This window comes from Gorilla gorilla, chromosome 2 (assembly GCF_029281585.2).
Source record: "Gorilla gorilla gorilla isolate KB3781 chromosome 2, NHGRI_mGorGor1-v2.1_pri, whole genome shotgun sequence".
Classification (NCBI taxonomy): Eukaryota; Metazoa; Chordata; class Mammalia; order Primates; family Hominidae; genus Gorilla; species Gorilla gorilla.
The window spans coordinates 25,299,393-25,320,461 of NC_086017.1; the positions used below are offsets into that span (position 1 = coordinate 25,299,393).

The following is a 21,069-nucleotide window of genomic DNA, read 5'->3' on the forward strand; positions in this document are numbered from 1 at the left end:
TTTATTTATTTATTGAGACAGGGTCTGCCTCTGTGGCCCAGGCTGGAGTGCAGTGGTGCAATCATGGCTTACTGCAGCTTTGACTCCTGGGCTCAGGCCACCCTCCCGCCTCAGCTTCCTAAGTATCTGGCACTACAGGTGCGAACTACCATGCCCAGCTAATGTTTTGTATATTTTTCTTGGTAGAAATGGGATTTCACCATGTTGCCCAGGCTAGTCTCGAAGTCCTGGGCTCAAGCCATCTGCCCACCTCGGCCTCCCAAAGTGCTGGGATTACAGGCATGAGGCACCATGCCTGGCCAATATTTAACTATCTAAATACAAAATTTAACTCTTAAAAAACGTTAGCAGTCTTCGGTTCAAATACTTTTGTGTCCTTCTGGCAGTATGTGCACTGCCCTTGAAGAAGGACTGCAATAAGGCACAGTGACCTTAAGCTAGAGACACCTGTGCCTTACACTGAGGCCTGTGTGCTGACAGGGGCTTTGACCGTTGTGGCTCAGATCTGAGTCCCCTGTGAGAAAGGTTTCTGCATTTGAATAGGACCACAGCCCTCTAAGAGGTAGGAAAAGCAAAAAAGCAAACAAACAAACAAACAAACAAAAACCCAAAACCCAGATGGGTTGTCCTTTCCTTCCCATTGAGCTAGAGGGAGGCTCCAGACCATCCTGCCACCCTCTCCCCAGGGTGAAAAGCAACTTGCTTCCCGTCCCAAAACAGAAGTTTCCATGGTTAAACCCACCATCCCTGCCTGATAGACAAGGAGGCAGAGCTCTTTTTGTTGTGCTTGGAGGACCTGATATTTTTATTGAGGCCTATTTTCACTACCTCAGGGTTACTTACTTTCTGCCCCAACATTCCAGGAAATCCTGGGAAACCCTGTGAAAAGAGCAACAAATATTGTGATCACCTCTGAAATAACACCTGAAATGGCTGTGGACAGGCTTTGTTGGTCATTTTCAAGATGGAGGCCTGTCCATCAGTCCATCATCAGTCCACGGATGGGGTTGGGTGGGGGCTGCTACTTGCATTGACATTTATCATTTCTATGGAAAGGTTTTCTCCATTACCTTTTCTCCTTTGGGACCCAGGTCACCCTTTTCACCTCTGGATCCCTAGGAAGAAACCACAGGAGAAAGTCAATGAGTTAATATCCTGGGAGGGAAATTCAAGCATTTCAAACTGAAAAGCTCCCTAAACCAAAACCCTCATTTTACAAGTGAAGAAATAGGCTCAGATATGTCAGGTGACTTGTCCAGGGAAGGAATGCTTTGTGATCTACTTCTTGTTGAACCCCGAAGACCTCTTGCATTCATAAAGGACAACTCACGGAAAATTCTGGGCCCCAAATCCTCTCTCATCCTGTAGGAAATTTGTCCACCGGTTGATGCTGTTTTGATTTGGTTTTTGGCCAGGTCAGAAGGTTGTGTGGTGAAAGCTTGGCCTAAAGACATGCATCACCAATTTCCTCCAGCACTCTGTGCAAACTGTGCTTATTCACTACCTGGCACGGCCTTCATTTGCTTATGTGCTCCACACGATGGGCCTCTGCCTCTATGGGAAGCCCTTCTCTTACCAGCTTGCCCTGCTTCAGGAGGTCCCTCACTTCTCTCTCAGTCCACTGACAAAGGGTGGGGAATGGCTAGGGATGGTGGCTTCAGTTGCAGACTAAAGAGAGACCTGGACCCATTCTCTGCATGTCTCTGATTCCAGAGCCAGTAGCCCAGACCAGGCTCTAGGACACCATCCAAGAAAAGCACTAACCTTTTCCCCTCTGGATCCAGGGTAGCCCTAAAAGAAAGCAGAAGGTACATTTACAATCAGCCCTGTAGGACTTCTGAGTTTGGTGGAAGAATAGAAGGAATCCCTGAATGTGGTGGTAAGGTGTGTCTCCACATTGCACTGTGAGTTTTAGTGGGGTTGCAGCACCAAACACAAAGATGTCCCAGAGGGTTGTGGTTATACCAGGCCTAAAAGGAACATTGCTTTTATCACTCTGCAAAGTCCTGATCAAAGGTTTCCATCTGCTCTGATGTCCAGAAGCTTGGTTCTTCCTGCCCAAGAGAACAGCAGGAATGGCATCCCTATGCCCCTGCATCCCAGGGCATGACGTTCTCCAAAGGGCTGGTAAAGGCAGGCTCTCCAATATCCGTGACATTCCCTAGTCCAGGACTGCAGCCCCACCCAGTCCCTATGTTTGTAGACAGCAGCTGCTCCAGAGCCTTACAGAGAAGATCTGGGAACGTCCATTTGGACCCCACACTGACCTTGGAGCCCATTGGTCCTCTTGACCCTGGCAAGCCCATCATACCCAGGTCACCTTTTTCACCCTGTGGGAATTAGAAGAAGAAAAGACCCACAGTGATATTTTTTAGAGAAACTGAACCAGGAGAGTCACAGGCAAGATTGGGAAGGAACTGGGGATATCAGGGAGGGCTTGTAAATCTGAGGACCCCAGATGCACCCACTTTCTCCCTCCCGAGGTCCCAAAACTCCATACTCCACATTTCATTCTTGTGTTTAAGATTAAACATAAAATGAAAATGCCCAAAGTGAAGCAGATCCCCACACCAACTGCTCACTAAGATGTTGTATATGGTAATACTTGGTATTTTCCTAGCGAGGATAGTGAGAGAGTAGTGGAGGGGGCATGAGGGAACTGGGGCCCCAGAAAACAAGGTGTCAATACACGCAAAAAACATTGCCTGCTTTGCTCTTTGCATAGGAAGGGTCCTCAGAATGATTTGTGGTTGGGACTTCCAGCACCCACCCTCTGTACTAAAAATACTCTATACCAGTACTAACCAATAGAAATATAAGGTGAGCCACATACTTAATTTTAAACTTTTAAAAGAAGTCACCTTAAAGTAAAACTAAACGAATGAAGTTAATTTTAATAGATCTCCCTTAATCTAATTAATCATCCCAACTTGTAATCTATGCAAAAATTATTGAGATATTTTACATTGTGCTTTTCATAATAAGTACTTGAAATCTGCTATGTAATTTACATTTACACATCTCCATTCAGGTGCTAAATTTTCATCCAAAGTATTTAATCTGTATTTAGAGATCATAAAATTTATAGTTGAAAAAGCAGATTCATGCATTCAAGTTGCTCCAAACATACTTTAACATTTTCAAATAACTGAATTTAGTAAAGGTTAATTCAAATAGTTAAAATTTAAAAATTCAGTTCCTCAGTAGCACTAGCAACATTCCACGGGCTTGAGGGTCACATGTGGCTACTGGCTGCTGTGCAGGACAGCTCAGCTGTATGCAGAGGATTTTTAAAATATCCTTTTGGGACTTTTCCTAAGAGGGCTGGACACACAGTTTTCCACTGCTATAATATAGCCAGTAAACAAATCAGAGCAGATGGTGAGATCCACCTGCCCAGCTCTGACTTCTGCAGATAAAACTCTGAGTCACGCCTCTGAACCCTCTAGTCTATGACTACTAGTGGGAAAAACAGAGGCACAGATGGGGATGTGCTTGCTTTCCATAGCCTGACTGAGGAAGGAGATTTCATCAGCACTCGGCAATCCCTCTCTGAATGTAGGATTTCCATCCTTCAGCCAGCCAACACCACCTCAACTCTCCATTCCCTGCCAGGTCAGCATGACAGGCAAGAGCTTCCCAGACGCAAGCCCCTCTTAGGTCATCTCAGGGAAACCAGAGTGGGGTGCTAGTTCCTAGGACAAAGGAGAACCACGGCCCCTGTAGAAGAGGGTACCAGCCCCCTATTTCTCCTCCCACAGGAACAGAGCTGTTGCACTGATCAAGGTCTTGCAGGCCAAGTGAAGGAGGAAGTATCTGGGGCCCTGTGGCCAGTCCTTAAGCTCTCTTCTTCTTCCCCCTCTTGAAGAAGGGATTCCCTGACTATGTGCCAGGAGCCAAGAAAGCTGCCATCTTCCCCCCTCTTGTTTTGACACCGCATGAGCCCTGAGAGCATGCCACACTTACCCTGGGTCCTTCAGGGCCTGGCCAACCGATGGGCCCAGGCATGCCAGGAACACCTGGGGGGCCAGGTCTACCCTTCAAAGACCAAGAACAAAAGTCAGGGCAACTGGGTTTGTTTCTTTACTTCTAATAAATATGTTTTGTCTCTGGGGCCCAGAGGAGACAGTGGGTTCTCTAGGCACGGCTACTATGACCCTCATCCCCACTCTCCAAAGACTGATGGCCTGACAAGCCCTTGGTGTCACACTGTATCATCAAACAAGACCTTATTCTTCTCAAGAAATGGAGGGTGGTGAGAAAGGGACTCTAAACTTCTTGGTTTTTTAATTTTTATCACTTCTACCCACCCCCACCCAAAAATCCCCTGCGTTCCAATGGGTTCTTTCCAAGGATGTGCTATGGAATGAGATAGGATTACATTTGGGGAGCAGTAGCAGATGCTGTCAGCACTCTTTCAAGGTCTTTTTGACCTGCTCAGAGTGCCCATCGCCCAGAGGCTACCTTCCTTGCTGCTAACAGCTCATTTCTGCTACCTGTAACTGCGGTTTGCCCTTCAGCAACTGGAGCTGCCCAGTAATTTATGTAACTCTCCTTCCTGCAGCCAATAGTCCAGCTCCCTTACCTTTGGGCAGTTGATACTCTCAAGCGCCCCCTAGATATCAGACTGCTAAAGCTCGACTTCACCTGATACCACACCTTTGCCTGGCTTCTCCCATTCTCCCTACAGGCTCCTCCCGAGAGTGGTCCCATAATAATGTATTCACTTGCACAGGGTACATGTCACCTCTGTCTCTGCCTAAGCCAGGGCTATGGAAGAGCAAGCCCTGCAAGAGAGAGTGGGTGCAGGTGCTAAGGGCCTATCTTGACCTTGTGCCCATTAGCTAATTTCGCAATTAGCTAGAGATGTGAAGGGCTCAGCCCCTAAACCAGATATACCAAATCCTGGCATGTGTACTGGTTTCTACTGTTGCCTCCCACATCCATGGCAGACATCACTAATCAATCATGGTCCCTGCTAGGCCTGAGCATGGACACCACAGCAGAATATCCTTTGACCATTGCCATGGAGACCACCCCAGCACTTCAGACAGCCACTGTGCCTTGGCTATAGTTTTCATCTGTGCCCTAAAGAGTTGTAACTTTGTCTTGCAAAAGTCTGTTTAAGGATCTTGTGGACCATGAAACCATTTAATAAACCATTTAACAATAAATATAGTAATTTATATTTAGAGCCATGGACATCTTTCTTGGCCAAAGTTTTGCACCCTTGTCTATAACCAAGACCTAGAAATTCAGTGCCAGTATCCACTGACCTCAGCAAATATAATAGGCAGCTGATTTACTCCCTCCTGACACTAATGAGAGCCTTGATAACATGTGTTTGGTTCACTCAGAGTCACCGTGACCTTAAGTAACCTCCATTTATTTCAGCTGAGCCAAAAAGCAAAAGCTATTTGTTTCTGTCTGCTCTGGCACTTTATTCAAATTTAATCAAACAGAGAGTGACAGTCATTCTATGTCACTGGTTGGAGCTATGAAGGGTTTCTCTGATGGGTAGCAGAGTGAGATGGTCTGGGGTTGGGGCGGGAAGTGAGAGGGGTGGAATTTGGCCAGGCTTGGCAGCCCCCGGAAGAAGTCTGAATGCCTGGCAGTAGCAGGCTCCTGCTCCTGAACAAAGAAGTTGACAGAAAGGGCATGGTTACTACTGTCACCATCGAGACAGCAGCACCATCACTGTCCACCTGGGTATCAGTGACCACTGAAGTGCATTGCTGTTCCCCCCTCCCTAGGAGTGCATGCACACACATGAACGTGGAGCACAGACGCTCATGTGACACTCACAGAACAGCGCAGACCATACCTTCCTTCCTGGTCGGCCAAGCTCCCCCTGTGGATGGAGAAGACAGGTAAGGAGAGGCTGCTTCTGGAAGCAGAAGGCTTAGTAGAGCTGATGACTGGGCATGGCCATGTGGCTCAGTTGCTTGGCTGCTGCTCACGGCCCCTCTGCCATGTCAGTAGGCCACGTCAAAATACACCAGTGGTATCCCATATGTGCTGCAGCAGCCCAGCCATCATGGAGCCCAGTCTCTCACCAAGGCAGAGTTAGCACATGTTTGGAAATCTCAACTAGGAAATTCTCAGTGGGACGCCCGGAAAATAAGCTGGAATTACCAAGGAAAGACTGGTTGAAGAAAGTAGTGGTCCATACCTTTTCTCCCTTTGGTCCTGTCTTGCCAGGAAGCCCCGGTGGACCCTAATCAATCAAGATAAAAAGTGAAGAAAGTATATATCAGTCCGAAGCTGGATGGGTGTGAGGCTCTTGGTGCACTGGGCTCCTACAGCAGCAACATCATTCTCTGGGCAGATGTAGGGCTCCAGGGACCCATGGAGGCTTTTCCTGTGCCCTCCAGCCCAGTCCCCTCCTCTGTTCTTCCTCCTCTTTAGCTTTCTCTGAACTGGTTTTCCAGTGGCTCCATGGTTGCAATGCTTACATATCTACTCTGTGGTTTTAATTTTCTCCCTGTAACTCTTTGTTTGCCTAAAACATCCCAAGTGCTTGTTGAGAGCAACAAAAGAGTCTTGAATAAGTCCCATTTGCTGAAAACAAGAGGCTTCATCACCTCTCATATCTTTTCAGTTACTCTTGCCAAACTTTCCTGGGGGCCTGACAAGAGACAAGTTAAGTTTTGCACATAGCAGCAGCTGCCACCTTGGAAATTCCCATGGTCAATTTGTGGGTACTAGGTGCCAAATAATTTTTGCCTTTCTTCAGCAGGAAAAAAGTCTTCTTTTTTAAGACACTAAGAATGTTGGCAAGTAAAGAGTGCATTTTTGTGCATTGGAGAGGAGCTGACTCTAGCTCAGGGACCCTACAACTCACTGCATCAAAGCTTTGCACATCCACAGCCAGAATGTGTCTGCAAAATGCTCAGTCAGCTGTTTTCCAAATTCTCCAAAACAGCAGAGAGGAAATTCATCAAAATTCCCCAGGCCCCCACTGCAACCCCAGGATCTGCAGGTGAACATGCATAGTGCAAAGCCTGTTTGAAATATGATTTCTTTTTTTAAATTATACTTTAAGTTCTAGGGTACATGTGCACAACGTGCAGGTTTGTTACATATGTATACATGTGCCATCTTGGTGTGCTGCACCCACTAACTTGTCATTCACATTAGGTGTATCTCCTAATGCTATCCCTCCCCACTCCCCCCACCCCACGACAGGCTCTGGTATGTGATGTTCCCCACCCTGTGTCCAAGTGTTCTCATTGTTCAATTCCCATCTATGAGTGAGAACATGCGGTGTTTGGTTTCCTGTCCTTGTGATAGTTTGCTGAGAATGATGGTTTCCAGCTTCATCCATGTCCCTACAAAGGACATAAACTCACCCTTTTTTATGGCTGCATAGTATTCCATAGTGTATATGTGCCACATTTTCTTAATCCAGTCTATCATTGATGGACATTTGGGTTGGTTCCAAGTCTTTGCTATTGTGAATAGTGCCCCAATAAACATACGTGTGCATGTGTCTTTATAGCAGCATGATTTATAATCCTTTGGGTATATACCCAGTAATGGGATGGCTGGGTCAAATGGTGTTTCTAGTTCTAGATCCTTGAGGAATCACCACACTGTCTTCCACAATGGTTGAACTAGTTTACAATCCCACCAACAGTGTAAAAGTGTTCCTATTTCTCCACATCCTCTCCAGCACCTGTTGTTTCCTGACTTTTTAATGATCGCCATTCTAACTGGTGTGAGATATCTCATTGTGGTTTTGATTTGCATTTCTGTGATGGCCAGTGATAAAGAACATTTTTTCATGTGTCTCTTGGCTGCATAAATGTCTTCTTTTGAGAAGTGTCTGTTCATATACTTCACCCACTTTTTGATGGTTTTTTTTTTCTTGTAAATTTGCTTAAGTTCTTTGTAGATTTTGGATATTAGCCCTTTGTCAGATGGGTAGATTGTAAAAATTTTCTCCCATTCTGTAGGTTGCCTGTTCACTCTGATGGTAGTTTCTTTTGCTGTGCAGAAGTTCTTTAGTTTAATTAGATCCTATTTGTCTATTTTGGCTTTTGCTGCCATTGCTTTTGGTGTTTTAGTTGTGAAGTCTTTGCCCATGCCTATGTCCTGAATGGTATTGCCTAGGTTTTCTTCTAGGGTTTTTATGGTTTTAGGTCTAACATTTAAGTATTTAATCCATCTTGAATTAATAAGGTATTAATCTTGTATAAGGTGTAAGGAAGGGATCCAGTTTCAGCTTTCTACATATGGCTAGCCAGTTTTCCCAGCACCATTTATTAAACAGGGAATCCTTTCCCCATTTCTTGCTTTTGTCAGGTTTGTCAAAGACCAGATGGTTGTAGATGTGTGGTATTATTTCTGAGGGCTCTGTTCTATTTCATTGGTCTATATCTCTGTTTTGGTGCCAGTACCATGCTGTCTTGGTTACTGTAGCCTTGTAGTATAGTTTGAAGTCAGGTAGCGTGATGCCTCCAGCTTTCTTCTTTTGGCTTAAGATTGTCTTGGCAATGTGGTCTCTTTTTTGGTTCCATATGAAGTTTAAAGTAGTTTTTTCCAATTCTGTGAAGAAAGTCATTGGTAGCTTGATGGGGATGGCATTGATTCTATAAATTACCTTGGGCAGTATGGCCATTTTCACAATATTGATTCTTCCTATCCATGAGCATGGAATGTTCTTCGATTTGTTTCTGTTCTCTTTCATTTCATTGAGCAGTGGTTTGCAGTTCTCCTTGAAGAGGTCCTTCACATCCCTTGTAAGTTGGATTCCTAGGTATTTTATTCTCTTTGAAGCAATTGTGAATGGGAGCTCACTCATGATTTGCCTCTCTGTTTGTCTGTTATTGGTGTATAGGAATGCTTGTGATTTTTGCACACTGATTTTGTATCCTGAGATTTGCTGAAGTTGCTTATCAGCTTAAGGAGATTTTGGGCTGAGATGATGGGGTTTTCTAAATATACAATCATGTCATCTGCAAACAGGGACAACTTGACTTCCTCTTTTCCTAATTGAATGCACTTTATTTCTTTCTCCTGCCTGATTGCCCTGGCCAGAACTTCCAACACTATGATAGGAGTGGTGAGAGAGGGCATCCCTGTCTTGTGACAGTTTTCAAAGGGAATGCTTCCAGGTTTTGCCCATTCAGTATGATATTGGCTGTGGGTTTGTCATAAATAGCTCTTATTATTTTGAGATACGTCCCATCAATACCTAGTTTATTGAGAGTTTTTAGCATGAAGGGCTGTTGAATTTTGTCAAAGGCCTTTTCTGCATCTATTGAGATAATCATGTGGTTTTTGTCTTTGGTTCTGTTTATATGATGGATTACGTTTATTGATTTGTGTATGTTGAACCAGCCTTGCACCCCAGGGATGAAGCCCACTTGATCATGGTGGATAAGCCTTTTGATGTGCTGCTGGATTTGGTTTGCCAGTATTTTATTGAGGATTTTTGCATCAATGTTCATCAGGGATATTGATTTAAAATTCTCTTTTTTTGTTCTGTCTCTGCCAGGCTTTGGTATCAGGATGATGCTGGCCTCATAAAATGAGTTAGGGAGGATTCCCTCTTTTTCTGTTGATTGGAATCGTTTCAGAAAGAATGGTACCAGCTCCTCCTTGTACCTCTGGTAGAATTTGGCTCTGAATCCGTCTGGTCCTGGACTTTTTTTGGTTGGTAGGCTATTAATTATTGCCTCAATTTCACAGCCTGTTATTGGTCAATTCAGGGATTCAACTTCTTCCTGGTTTAGTCTTGGGAGGGTGTATGTGTCCAGGAACTTATCCATTTCTTCTAGAATTTCTAGTTTAATTGTGTAGAGGTGTTTATAGTGTTTTCTTATGGTAGTTTGTATTTCTGTGGGATCAGTAGTTATATCCCCTTTATCATTTTTTATTGCGTCTATTTGATTCTTCTCTCTTTTCTTCTTTATTATTCTTGCTAGCAGTCTATTAATTTTATTGATCTTTTCAAAAAACCAGCTCTTGGATTCATTGATTTTTTTGAAGGGTTTTTTTGTGTCTCTATCTCCATCAGTTCTGCTCTGATCTTAGTTATTTCTTGCCTTCTGCTAGCTTTTGAATGTGTTTGCTCTTGCTTCTCTAGTTCTTTTAATTGTGATGTTAGGGTGTCAATTTTAGATCTTTCCTGCTTTCTCTTGTGGGCATTTAGTGCTATAAATTTCCCCCTACACACTGCCTTAAATGTGTCCCAGAGATTCTGGTATGTTGTGTCTCTGTTCTCATGGGTTTCAAAGAACATTTTTATTTCTGCCTTCATTTCATTATGTACCCAGTAGTCATTCAGGAGCAGGTTGTTCAGTTTCCATGTAGTTGAGTGGTTTTGAGTGAGTTTCTTAATCCTGAGTTCTAGTTTGATTGCACTGTGGTCTGAGAGACAGTTTGTTACAATTTCTGTTCTTTTACATTTGCTGACAAGTGCTTTACTTCCAACTATGTGGTCAGTTTTGGAATAAGTGTGATATGGTGCTGAGAAGAATGTATATTCTGTTGATTTGGGGTGGAGAGTTCTGTAGATGTCTATTAGGTCTGCTTGGTGCAGAGCTGAGTTCAAGTCCTGGATATCCTTGTTAACTTTCTGTCTCATTGATCTGTCTAATGTTGACAGTGGGGTGTTGAAGTCTCCCATTATTATTCAGTGGGAGTCTAAGTCTCTTTGTAGGTCTCTAAGGACCTGCTTTATGAATCTGGGTGCTCCTGTATTGGGTGCATATATATTTAGGATAGTTAGCTCTTCTTATTGAATTCATCCCTTTACCATTATGTAATGGCCTTCTTTGTCTCTTTTGATCTTTGTTGGTTTAAAGTCTGTTTTATCAGAGACTAGGATTGCAAGCCGTGCTTTTTTTTGTTTTCCATTTGCTTGGTAGATTTTCCTCCATCCCTTTATCTTGAGCCTATGTGTGTCTCTGCACGTGAGATGGGTCTCCTGAATACAGCACACTGATGGTCTTGACTCTATCCAATTTGCCAGTCTGTGTTTTTTAACTGGAGCATTTAGCCCATTTACATTTAAGGTTAATATTGTTATGTGTGAATTTGATCCTGTCATTATCATGTTAGCTTGTTATTTTGCTCATTAGTTGATGCAGTTTCTTCATGGTGTTGATGGTCTTTACCGTTTGGTATGATTTTGTGGTGGCTGGTACCAGTTGTTCCTTTCCATGTTTAGTGCTTCCTTCAGGAGCTCTTGAAAGGCAGGCTCTTCTTGAGGAGTATCTTTGTGGCGTTCTCTGTATTTCCTCAATGTGAATGTTGGCCTGCCTTCTAGGTTGGGGAAGTACTCCTGGATAATATCCTGAAGAGTGTTTTCCAACTTGATTCCATTCTCCCCGTCACTTTCAGGTACACCAATCAGACGTAGATTTGGTCTTTTCACATAGTCCCATATTTCTTGGAGGCTTTGTTCATTTCTTTTTACTCTTTTTTTCTCTAAACTTCTCTTCTCGCTTCATTTCATTCATTTGATCTTCAATCACTGATACCCTTTCTTCCACGTGATTGAATTGGCTACTGAAGCTTGTGCATGTGTTGTGTAGTTCTCGTGCTGTGGTTTTCAGCTCCAACAGGTCATTTAAGGTCTTCTCTACACTGTTTATTCTAGTTAGCCATTCATCTAATCTTTTTTCAAGGTTTTAGCTTCTTTAGTTCGGAGAAGTTTGTTATTACCGATCGTCTGAAGCCTTCTTCTCTCAACTCATCAAAGTCATTCTCTGTCCAGCTTTGTTCCGTTGCTGGCGAGGAGGTGCGTTCCTTTGGAGGAGAAGAGGTGCTCTGATTTTTAGAATGTTCAGCTTTTCTGCTCTGGTTTCTCCCCACCTTTGTGGTTTTATCTACCTTTGGTCTTTGATGATGGTGATGTACAGATGGGATTTTGGTGTAGATGTCCTTTCTGTTTGTTAGTTTTCCTTCTAACAGTCAGGACCCTCTGCTGCAGGTCTGTTGGAGTTTGCTGGAGGTCCACTCCAGACCCTGTTTGCCTGGGTATCACCAGCGGAGGCTGCAGAACAGCAAATATTGCAGAACAGCAAATGTTGCTGCCTGAGCCTTCCTCCGGAAGCTTCATCTCAGAGGGGCACCCAGCTGTATGAGGTGTCAGTCGGCCCCTACTGGGAGGTGTCTCCCAGTTAGGCTACTTGGGGGTCAGGGTCCCACTTGAGGAGGCAGTCTGTCCATTCTCAAACTCTGTGCTGGGAGAACCACTACTCTCTTCAAAGCGCAGTTAGAAATGCAGAAATCACCCGTCTTCTGCGTCGCTCACACTGAGGGCTGTAGACTGGAGCTCTTCCTATTCGGCTGTCTTGGAACCTCCCTCCCTGAAATATGATTTCTACAAAACTTATCCAAATAACAACAGCTCCCCTCAGCCTGTGGTTCCCAAGTCTATCAGCACATCACAATTCTCTGGAGATGTTTGAAAAATCCCAAAGCCCAGGCCCCAACTCAGCCCAATTAAATAACAACCTCAGGCTGGGTGGGGTGGCTTATGCCTATAATCTCAGCACTTTGGGAGGCCAATGTGGGAGGATTGCTTGAGCCCAGGAGTTTGAGACCAACCTGGTCAATGTGTTGAGACCCTGTCTCTACAAAATATTAAGAAATTAGCCAGGCATGATGGTATGTGCACCTGTGGTCCCACCCTCCTGTGGGAGGCTGATGTAGGAGGCTCACTTAAGCCTGGGAAGTGAAGGCTGCAGTTAGCTGCGATCAAGCCACTGCACTCTAACCTAGGTGGCACAGTGAGACTCTCTTCCCAATAATAATAACGATAATAATAATAAATAGCAATCTCGGGGGAGGAGGAACAAGCATCAGTAATTTTTGAAGCTCCCCCAGGGAATCGTAATGTGTAGATAAGTTTGAGAACCACTATCTTTGGTTTATTCACCTTCTATTTTTGGATAGGGAAGAGGAGGGTTTTCATTCCAATCTCTTGATTCTTCCAAGCCTTAGTTCTTTCTGTTTCTTGAAGTGGACTAGAACTATTTCACAAGGTCATTGTGCTCTAGCTCAGTGCCTCTCCAACTTTAATGTGCAGATGACTCACTCCATTCACTTGGTGGAGGGGTGGTATCTTGTTAGAATGCAGATTCTGATAGAATGAATTTGTCAGGGGGATGACATTCTGCATTTCCAACCAGCTCCCATATGATACCAATGTTGCTGGTTCACAGACCTCACTTTGAGTAGGGACAGCATCCACATTGTGTTCTAAGGACATGAAGGTGGCTACACAGGACCCTGCAGTTGGGCAACACAGCCTCCACGTGCTTCAAAGGGGATTGCACGAGGTTAGAGATATGTGTGACCAGAGAGCCACTGTCCTGAGGTCAGCAGAAAATCCCCCTTTTCTTTTCTATATTCCATGGGTTCTAGCATGCCTGAGACCTGTTAGTGTAGACTGCTGAAGGTGGGAAGATAGAAATGCACCTCCGAGGATTCTCATCTTGCTTTTCTGCAGGCTTCCAAGCTTTTCTGTGGCAGCCTCTGGCCAACTCTGGGTTCAAAGTCCTGTTTTCTTTCTTGTATCCAACAAGTAATTATGGAGAACCTATACCAACCCCGTGCACTGTTGTAGACAGGGAATATAATAGTGAGTGAGATGGACAATGTCTCTGTTCCCACAGACCACGGTTTGATACAGGTTTTCTTTAGAAGGCTACATTGTCAATATCTTAGGCTTTGTGGGTCACATTTGGTCTCTGTCACAACTACTCAACTCTGCCTTTGTCGTGAAAAAGCAGCCACAGACAATAAAACTTCGACGTTTTATTGAAACTTTGCCACAGGATTTGATCCACAGATATAGTTTGCCAACCCCTGCCATTGAGCTTACGTTTTACAGAGGGGAGACCAGGAACAGAAGAACAAATAAGAAAGCTGTAACAGGATGAGAAAATCATGCAGAGAATTAAAGTAGGTCAGTGTGGCAGAGAGTGATTGTGGTGGTCGTGTGGGCAGGAGACTACTTTAAGCGGTTGAGTGGGTGGTAGAAGAAGGCATTTCTAAGGAGGTGGCATAGAAGCTGAGTCCTGAGTGGCCACCAGGAGCCGGCCATGATACAAACCAGAAAGAACATTCCAAACAGCAGGAACCACAAGTGCAAAGGCCCTGTGGCTAAAGCAAGCTTGGAGTGTTTGAGAACCCGAGAGATGGTCACTGCGGCTGAGTCAACGAGACAATGGAGGTGGTATGAGGTGATGTAGGAGATACAGGCCGGAGTCCCCTCTTGTGGGGCTTTGTAATCCAGGTGAGCCTTCAAGTGTCCGGAAGCCACAGGAGTGTTTACCCAGGTGGGTGATGTCATTTTTATGCCCCCTGCATGGGAAGGCACTTGGGGAACTAACTGTTCCTCACACCCTCTTTCTCCTCCCCATGGAAGGCTCAGGCCCAGCTGTCCCTCACCGATGGAGCACCCTCCTGGAGGCAGGCCAGAGGGGCCAGGACTCTGTGGGGTGGGGTCTCTGGAGGGTACTCTTGTTTGTCTAGAAATCCTTTCTGCAGCATTTTGACTGTTTCCCCCCCTTTAGCTTTGGTGGGGAGGGGTGGGCTGCTTGGTAGCAATACCTGGGGGCCCAGTGAGGCAGGAAACCATCTCCTCTGCGCCTCCACTTTCCTGTGCTGAATGCAGGCACCTCTGGGTCCACAGGAGGGGTCAATGGTTACATAAGGGGCACTGTCATCAAGTGTTTGTCTGATTGTAACTGTAATAAAAACCATATCCATAGAGGTGGCATCATTTGATTCCCCCAAAATTCAGTATTGTAGGGACAATTATTATCCCCATTGCATAGATGAGGAAATCAAGGATGGGAGGCCAGAATTTACCCAGCAAAGAGCCAGTGTTCTATCCAAGTGGCTTTGGAGCAGGAAGTAAGCGAGAGAAGGAAAAACAGCTTTGTATCACATGAGAAAGAGCAGACACTAAGAGGCTCTGTGCAGCGGGCTTTCCTGCTCTAAACAGAAGACAGCGAGAGGGGTCCGGTAGAGTGCACCAACCTGGGGGCCAGGAGGCCCAGGGGAGCCTAGCGAGCCTTGCATGCACGGGGACTGCGAGGTCTCCAGTTCCAGGATGAGATTCTTCATGTCTGGGGAGAGAAGCTTCAGTACAAAGCAACACAGAGTTAGAGGTCAGGCGTAGGGGACAGAGGAAGGGTCACCATCCTGGACACAGACCTGCTCCGGGTTCAGGTCTCTAAGCCTGGCAGTTCCCTGACACCCCAGTGACTGCCCCAAGAAGATGACATCTTGGGCTACCAGTTTCTGTTCTCTCATCTGCTCTTGAGACGAACCTGGCTTGTATGGATTACAGACACCTCGTAGCCACTTTGGATAGAGTTTGGAAGCTCATTTCAGGGGCCTCTATCCAATGTCTAGGTTAGCACTGTCCAATGGAAACATAACTAACGTGAGGCACCAATAAGAGCAACACTGTAATTTTCAATTGTCTAGTAGTCATTTTTTTACCTTTCAAGAAGGTAAAAAGAAAAAAGTCAAATTAATTTTAATAATATACTTTCTTTAACCCAACAAAACTCAAATATTATCATTTTAACATATATTCAGTATTGGAAAGTTAATGAGATAGTTTACATTCTTTTCTCATACGACTTCTTTAAAAATCCAGTATGTATTTTACACTTACAGCACATCTCAACTTGAACTAGCCACATTGCAAGTGCCAGATAGCTACATATGGCTAGTGGCTCCTGAACTGGACAGCTCAGGAGACAGAGCGCTGGGAAAGAGCTGAGAATCCCAAGTCCCCAGAATGCCCTGGCTGTTGTCTTCTAGGCCAGTTTCCCGAATCTTGCTCTTTTCCTCACCTGGTCCTTTCTTTCCAAATTCTGCTCCCTCTCACACCTCAGTGTGGCTACAGGAGAACTATTTCCTGAGTCACCTCATGGAAACGGTCTGTGTTAGACACGGGCTGCAGAAGGGAATTTCATAAACACTTGGGGAGAAGAAAAACAGAAGGGGAAATTCCATGTTTGAGCAGCTGATGGGAACCCAGGAAGTTATATTATAAATTCACCTCATGGTTTTTGAGAAGATGAGAAACTGCCAAATCCAATTCCTGCTAAGAAGAATCTCCCTCCATCATTTATTTAAGATATTTGGAGAATGGACACACCCCAGGAACTGCAAAATGTCCATTCCAGGGCTCAACTTCTGGGTGACAGTGGAGGGTTGAGGCTCTCAGAAAAGATTCCAGAGGCAGCTCAGGTGGAGTGGGGCAGGCAGGTGGGGCTGTGTGGTGTGCACTGAGTAGCCTGCACTTTTTTTCCTCTCATAAATCCCAAAGTACTCACCGGACTTCGGCCACCTCTGAAGAATGGTGGTGGGAACAGTGGTGGTGGAGGGGGCGTCAGCAGGCAGCATGCTTTGTGGCCACCACGCTTCTTCTGATCCAGGCTGGGAAGGGCTGTTCAGAGAAAACTGCTGCTCGTTAGCATGTGGTCAGTGCTGGGCCTCTGTCACACCCACCGTGCCCAGGGAAGACCCATCCTGCCACCCCAGACTTCCAAATCTAATTTCTAGCCTGTTAGATGTGGATAGGCCTCCTGTTGGCTACTTGACATAGCAATTATTCCCTTGCCCTTGCCTTTGCTGGATTAAGATGGTTCACAAAGAAGCAGATGACTTGTCTGGACACTGACCATTATAAGGTTCAATTCTCCTTCCTCAGATACTGACTTGTCACTTTGTAGATGTAGCAGGAAATGCAAAGTTCAAACAGATTTCATCATATGCCCCCAGTAGTTGAGGAGAAGAAAGTGCTTGCTAATAACTTTAATATTGTACTCAGAAGGAAATTGTTTAGACAGGGCGGCAGCCAGGGCCAGTGGTAGCATTACTTACAGGACACCCAGATCCATGATTTAAAACACATACATTGACTCTAGACTTTACAAACACATTCATGTGTCACTCATTTCACTGGAGAGTTACGATTTAATGTCTCAATATATGGGTAGCCTAATCTGCAGTATCAGGAAATAAAGGGAGGGCCCTGAACCTTTGTAGCTTTATTTTTACAAAAAGTCTCACCCATGTTCAATGTTAGTAAATGTTCAATGTTGAAGTATGCCTTACAAAAAGTACACAGATCAATAAGTTACAGTTCAACAGATCTCCATAAGGTGGACGTATCCTAGAAACCAGCACCCAGGTCAAGAAACAGCATTCCCCAGTGCCCAGAAGCTCCTTCAAGCTCCAGTCTCTGCACACCTTCCCATCCTGAATCCTAACACCAGAGATTCATTTTGACTAATTTTGCACTTTATGTAAATGGAATCATACAATATGAACTCTTGTCTTTGGCTTCTCTCTCTTAACATAGTGTCTATGGAAATCATCTAGGTTGCTGTTTATCATTGTTACTGCTGAATAGTGTCCCACTGAGTGACTATATCACAACCTACTCATCCATTCTGCTGAACATCGCTGATGTTCATTGGGTTGATACCACTACACATCCACCAGAATGGCTAAAGCAAAAAGGACAGAATATAAGAAATGTGGCAAGGATGTGGAACAACCACAACTATCACACATTAGCCGGCCAGAATGTAAATTGATCCAACCTCTTTGGAAAATTGCTTGTTATCTTCTATTAAAGCTGAACATAGACATATACTCTAGCCCAGCAATTTCACTCCTAGGTTTTTACCAATAGAAAAGTGGGTGCATTCAGAATCATGATTGCAAGTGATCTTTAAAGTTTCAGGTTCTGACTCCAAGCTTGAATCTCCTCCCCGGCATCTCTGAATGATGGGCATTGGCCAGGACCATATATATGTTCTCTGGTGTTTGCACTGAGAAAGCCCTGATTTGTGTCCCTACCTAATGAATCCAGTGGGGGTTATTGCAAATTTTTCAAGATAAACTTTTTAGTTAAGAGCCAGCTTGAATGGTTATAGTTTTATTTTTATACCAAAAAGTAAAAATTTCTCTTGAAATGGCCCTAAAAAAAAGAAGAAAAAAAAAGAAAAGTGGGTGTGTTTTCACCAAAATGCATGTATTAAAATGTTCATAGCAGCAATATCCATAATCACCCAAAGCTATGGTTTTTCAGTTCTCAGTTTTGGTGTCACGATGTACCTTCACTTCCACCCCTTCACGAAACCTCTGACCTCACAGAACATGCACGCCACATTGACCACCACATGCTCTCAACCCTGAACCCAGTTTTCTGTCTTATCTCCCAGGGGCCAGCATCTGCCGACCGTCTCCACCTTGTGCTCCAGGACCTGCCTCAGAAACTAGACAAGTGCTAAGTGCTCCCCAGAAGTCGCCAGGTCGTGCGGTGTCCACAGGAATGGTAGCTCCATGCACACACACTCGCTCGCACCCTTGATGATGGAGCATTCCACTGGCCTGTGCCAAAGACCCTCAGCCCTCTCAGGCCTAATGCGACCTTTTACGGGAAATATTTTATAAAGACACCTTTATTATCCGGAAATGAAATTCACAAATAGTACAGCACGCTGACAGACAATTTAAAAAATCAATACAGTGCTCTTAATTCTACATAAAAGAGAAATACAAGAAAGTGATTTATGGGCCAGGCACGGTGGCTCATGCCTGTAATCCCAGCACTTTGGGAGGCCAAGGTGTGCAGATCACGAGGTCAAGAGATCGAGACCATCCTGGACAACATGGTGAAACCCCATCTCTACTAAAAATACAAAAATTAGCTGGGCACAGTGGCATGCACCTGTAGTCCTAGCTACTCAGGAGGCTGAGGCAGAAGAATTGCTTGAACCTGGGAGATGGAGGTTGCAGTGAGCTGAGATTGTGCCACTGCACTCCAACCTGGCAACACAGTGAGACTCCATCTCAAAAAAAAAAAAAAAGAAAGTGATTTATGATACAAAAGTAAACATTTTGATTATAAGTGGTCAGACATAACCATATTAGAATACATAATGCTGTGGTTTGATGCTCACACTTACATGAAATCACAGTGAATGCAACAGCTCAAATAAAGATTATGGTATTGGCAAGTCTCATGCTACAAGGAATGTGTCCACCATGTGATGTGATTTTCTGAAATAATAAACAACACTGGGTAAAATTCCCGACTAGATAAAGCACAACCATTACTCTGTAATTGTAGTCTTAGAAAACTCAGTTTATATTATAACAGTGCTTTAAAAATGCTGCGTAAGGCCAGGCACGGTGGCTCATGCCTGTAATCCCAGCACTTTGGGAGGCCGAGGTGGGTGGGTCACGAGGTCAGGAGATCGAGACCATCCTGGCTAACATAGTGAAACCCCGTCTCTACTAAAAATACAAAAAAATTAGCCGGGCGTAGTGGTGGGCGCCTGTAGTCCCAACTACTTGGGAGGCTGAGGTGGGAGAATGGCGTGAACCCGGGAGGCGGAGCTGGCAGTGAGCCGAGATCGCACCACTGCACTCCAGCCTGGGCGACAGAGCGAGACTCCGTCTCAAAAAAAAAAAAAAATGCTGTGTAAAAGAGAATTCAGTTCTAGAATGAGATAATTATATATAAGTACGAATGTTCCTTGGGACATTTCAAAGTCATGTAGGATGTGGGACAATTCTGTCCCACCCTTTGCAAGACAGCTCTCACTCCTGACCCGGCTCAACAAAGACAGTGGTGCTACCCATCCCAGCCTTTGAAACAACCAAAAATACCTTGAAAATTTCCAAAATGGCCCCAGTGAAAACTGTTGGCCTATCCAATGCTTGGTGCTTAGCTTGGTCACAAAAAGTTCCACAGAACCCAGCACTCAACGCCAAAGCAGCATCCACTCCAGGTCATACAAGTTAACGAGGGACTGAAGGAATTCAGAAAAACAGGAACAACAGGTGGCCACCAGCTGGGATAAACCTAGCTGTCTTTTGGGAAAGATGGGATTCATGCTAATTCTGGAAAAGCAAGGAGAATTTAGACAGGAAGACTTCCAGATCACGAAAATATCTGGGGAAGTCACGGGTACTTGAGCTAGGCCTTGAAGGGCTAGCTGGGGAGGTGGCTGATGGAAGGAGGGGAGGCTCCTCAGGGAGCGGGAGGAATGGCAGGAGAAAGACCCATGTTCCATTCAGGGCTACTTGGATTGTGAGAAGCAGAGCTTCACTCACATGGGCTCTGGGGAAAAAGGAGATTTATTGTAAAGTTAACAACTGTCAGAAAGAGCTGGAGCCAATGAGTCAATGGGACATGACACTGTCCTGGTATTTCTCTCACCTTCCTCCATCCCCTGTCCCCCATCTCCCCTTTTATGCTTCTTTCTATGCATCTGATCCATTCCATCCTCTTTGGCGTCTTCACGCCCATCTCTCCATGATGGTTGACCCAGTCTTGCCTCACCTCTTTTACCTCTCCCATCTGCTTTGTCTGGAACATCCCCTTGTGGGTCTTAGTTCAAATATCCACCACACGGAATCTGTTTGCCCAGCCAGGTGACAGGTCATGGGGGCAGCTAAGCAGAGCCTGCCCTGGACCAGACTCAGACCCAGTCTTTAGCAGGATCTCAGGGTCTGTCACCAGCTCAACAGAGGCTGTGGGAGGAGTTTCTCCTGAGGAAGGCAAGGCAGACAGGCACTCCAAAATATGTCAAACAGGCTAGGCGTGGTGGCTCACGCCTGTAATCCCAACACTTTGGGAGGCTGAGGTGGACAGATCACTTGAGGTCAGGAGTTCAAGACCAGCTTGACCAAATGGCAAAACCCCGTCTCTACTAAAAATACAAAAATTTGCTGACCGTGGTGGCACATGCTTGTAATCCCAGCTACTTGGGAGGCTGAGGCAGGAGAATCGCTTGAACTTGGGAGGCAGAGGTTGCAGTGAGCCGAGATTGTGCCATTGCACTGAAGAGGAGGCTCTTATCTTAAAGGAATAGTGAGTGTTGGGGTCAGGATGCAGGGAAAGCTGGAAAGTTAATTTGGGGCTAGATCGTGCCGTTTTGGATACCCCACAAAAGGGTTTAGGCTTTAACTGGAAAGTCGTAGGAAACCACGGCAGGTGCAGGGTAAAGGAGTGACAGGATCAAAATGGTGCTGGAGAACACTGTGTGCAGGGAAGGTGCAGGT

At 45.1% G+C, this 21,069-nt stretch overlaps 1 protein-coding gene across 8 annotated transcripts in view; it reads right to left on the reverse strand.

Annotated features, from left to right (window-relative positions):
- COLQ (collagen like tail subunit of asymmetric acetylcholinesterase) overlaps window positions 1-21,069 on the reverse strand; it is a 104,924-nt gene that overhangs the window by 22,963 nt on the left and 60,892 nt on the right. For 7 of the 8 annotated variants that reach the window (XR_010132655.1, XM_055381106.2, XM_004033679.5 and 4 more), the window contains exons 2-10: window positions 16,320-16,432; window positions 15,007-15,108; window positions 6,173-6,217; window positions 5,825-5,851; window positions 3,967-4,038; window positions 2,268-2,330; window positions 1,765-1,791; window positions 1,071-1,115; window positions 844-879 (exon numbers count right to left, since the gene is read on the reverse strand). Coding sequence is in view for 7 of the 8 variants with exons in the window: in XM_055381106.2 (XP_055237081.1) it covers window positions 844-879; window positions 1,071-1,115; window positions 1,765-1,791; window positions 2,268-2,330; window positions 3,967-4,038; window positions 5,825-5,851; window positions 6,173-6,217; window positions 15,007-15,108; window positions 16,320-16,432 (530 nt within the window). In the remaining variant the exon portion in view is untranslated. Of the gene's footprint in view, window positions 1-843; window positions 880-1,070; window positions 1,116-1,764; window positions 1,792-2,267; window positions 2,331-3,966; window positions 4,039-5,824; window positions 5,852-6,172; window positions 6,218-15,006; window positions 15,109-16,319; window positions 16,433-18,965; window positions 19,078-21,069 lie in introns of those variants that run through there. The other variant, XM_055381109.2, reaches the window with a different exon arrangement.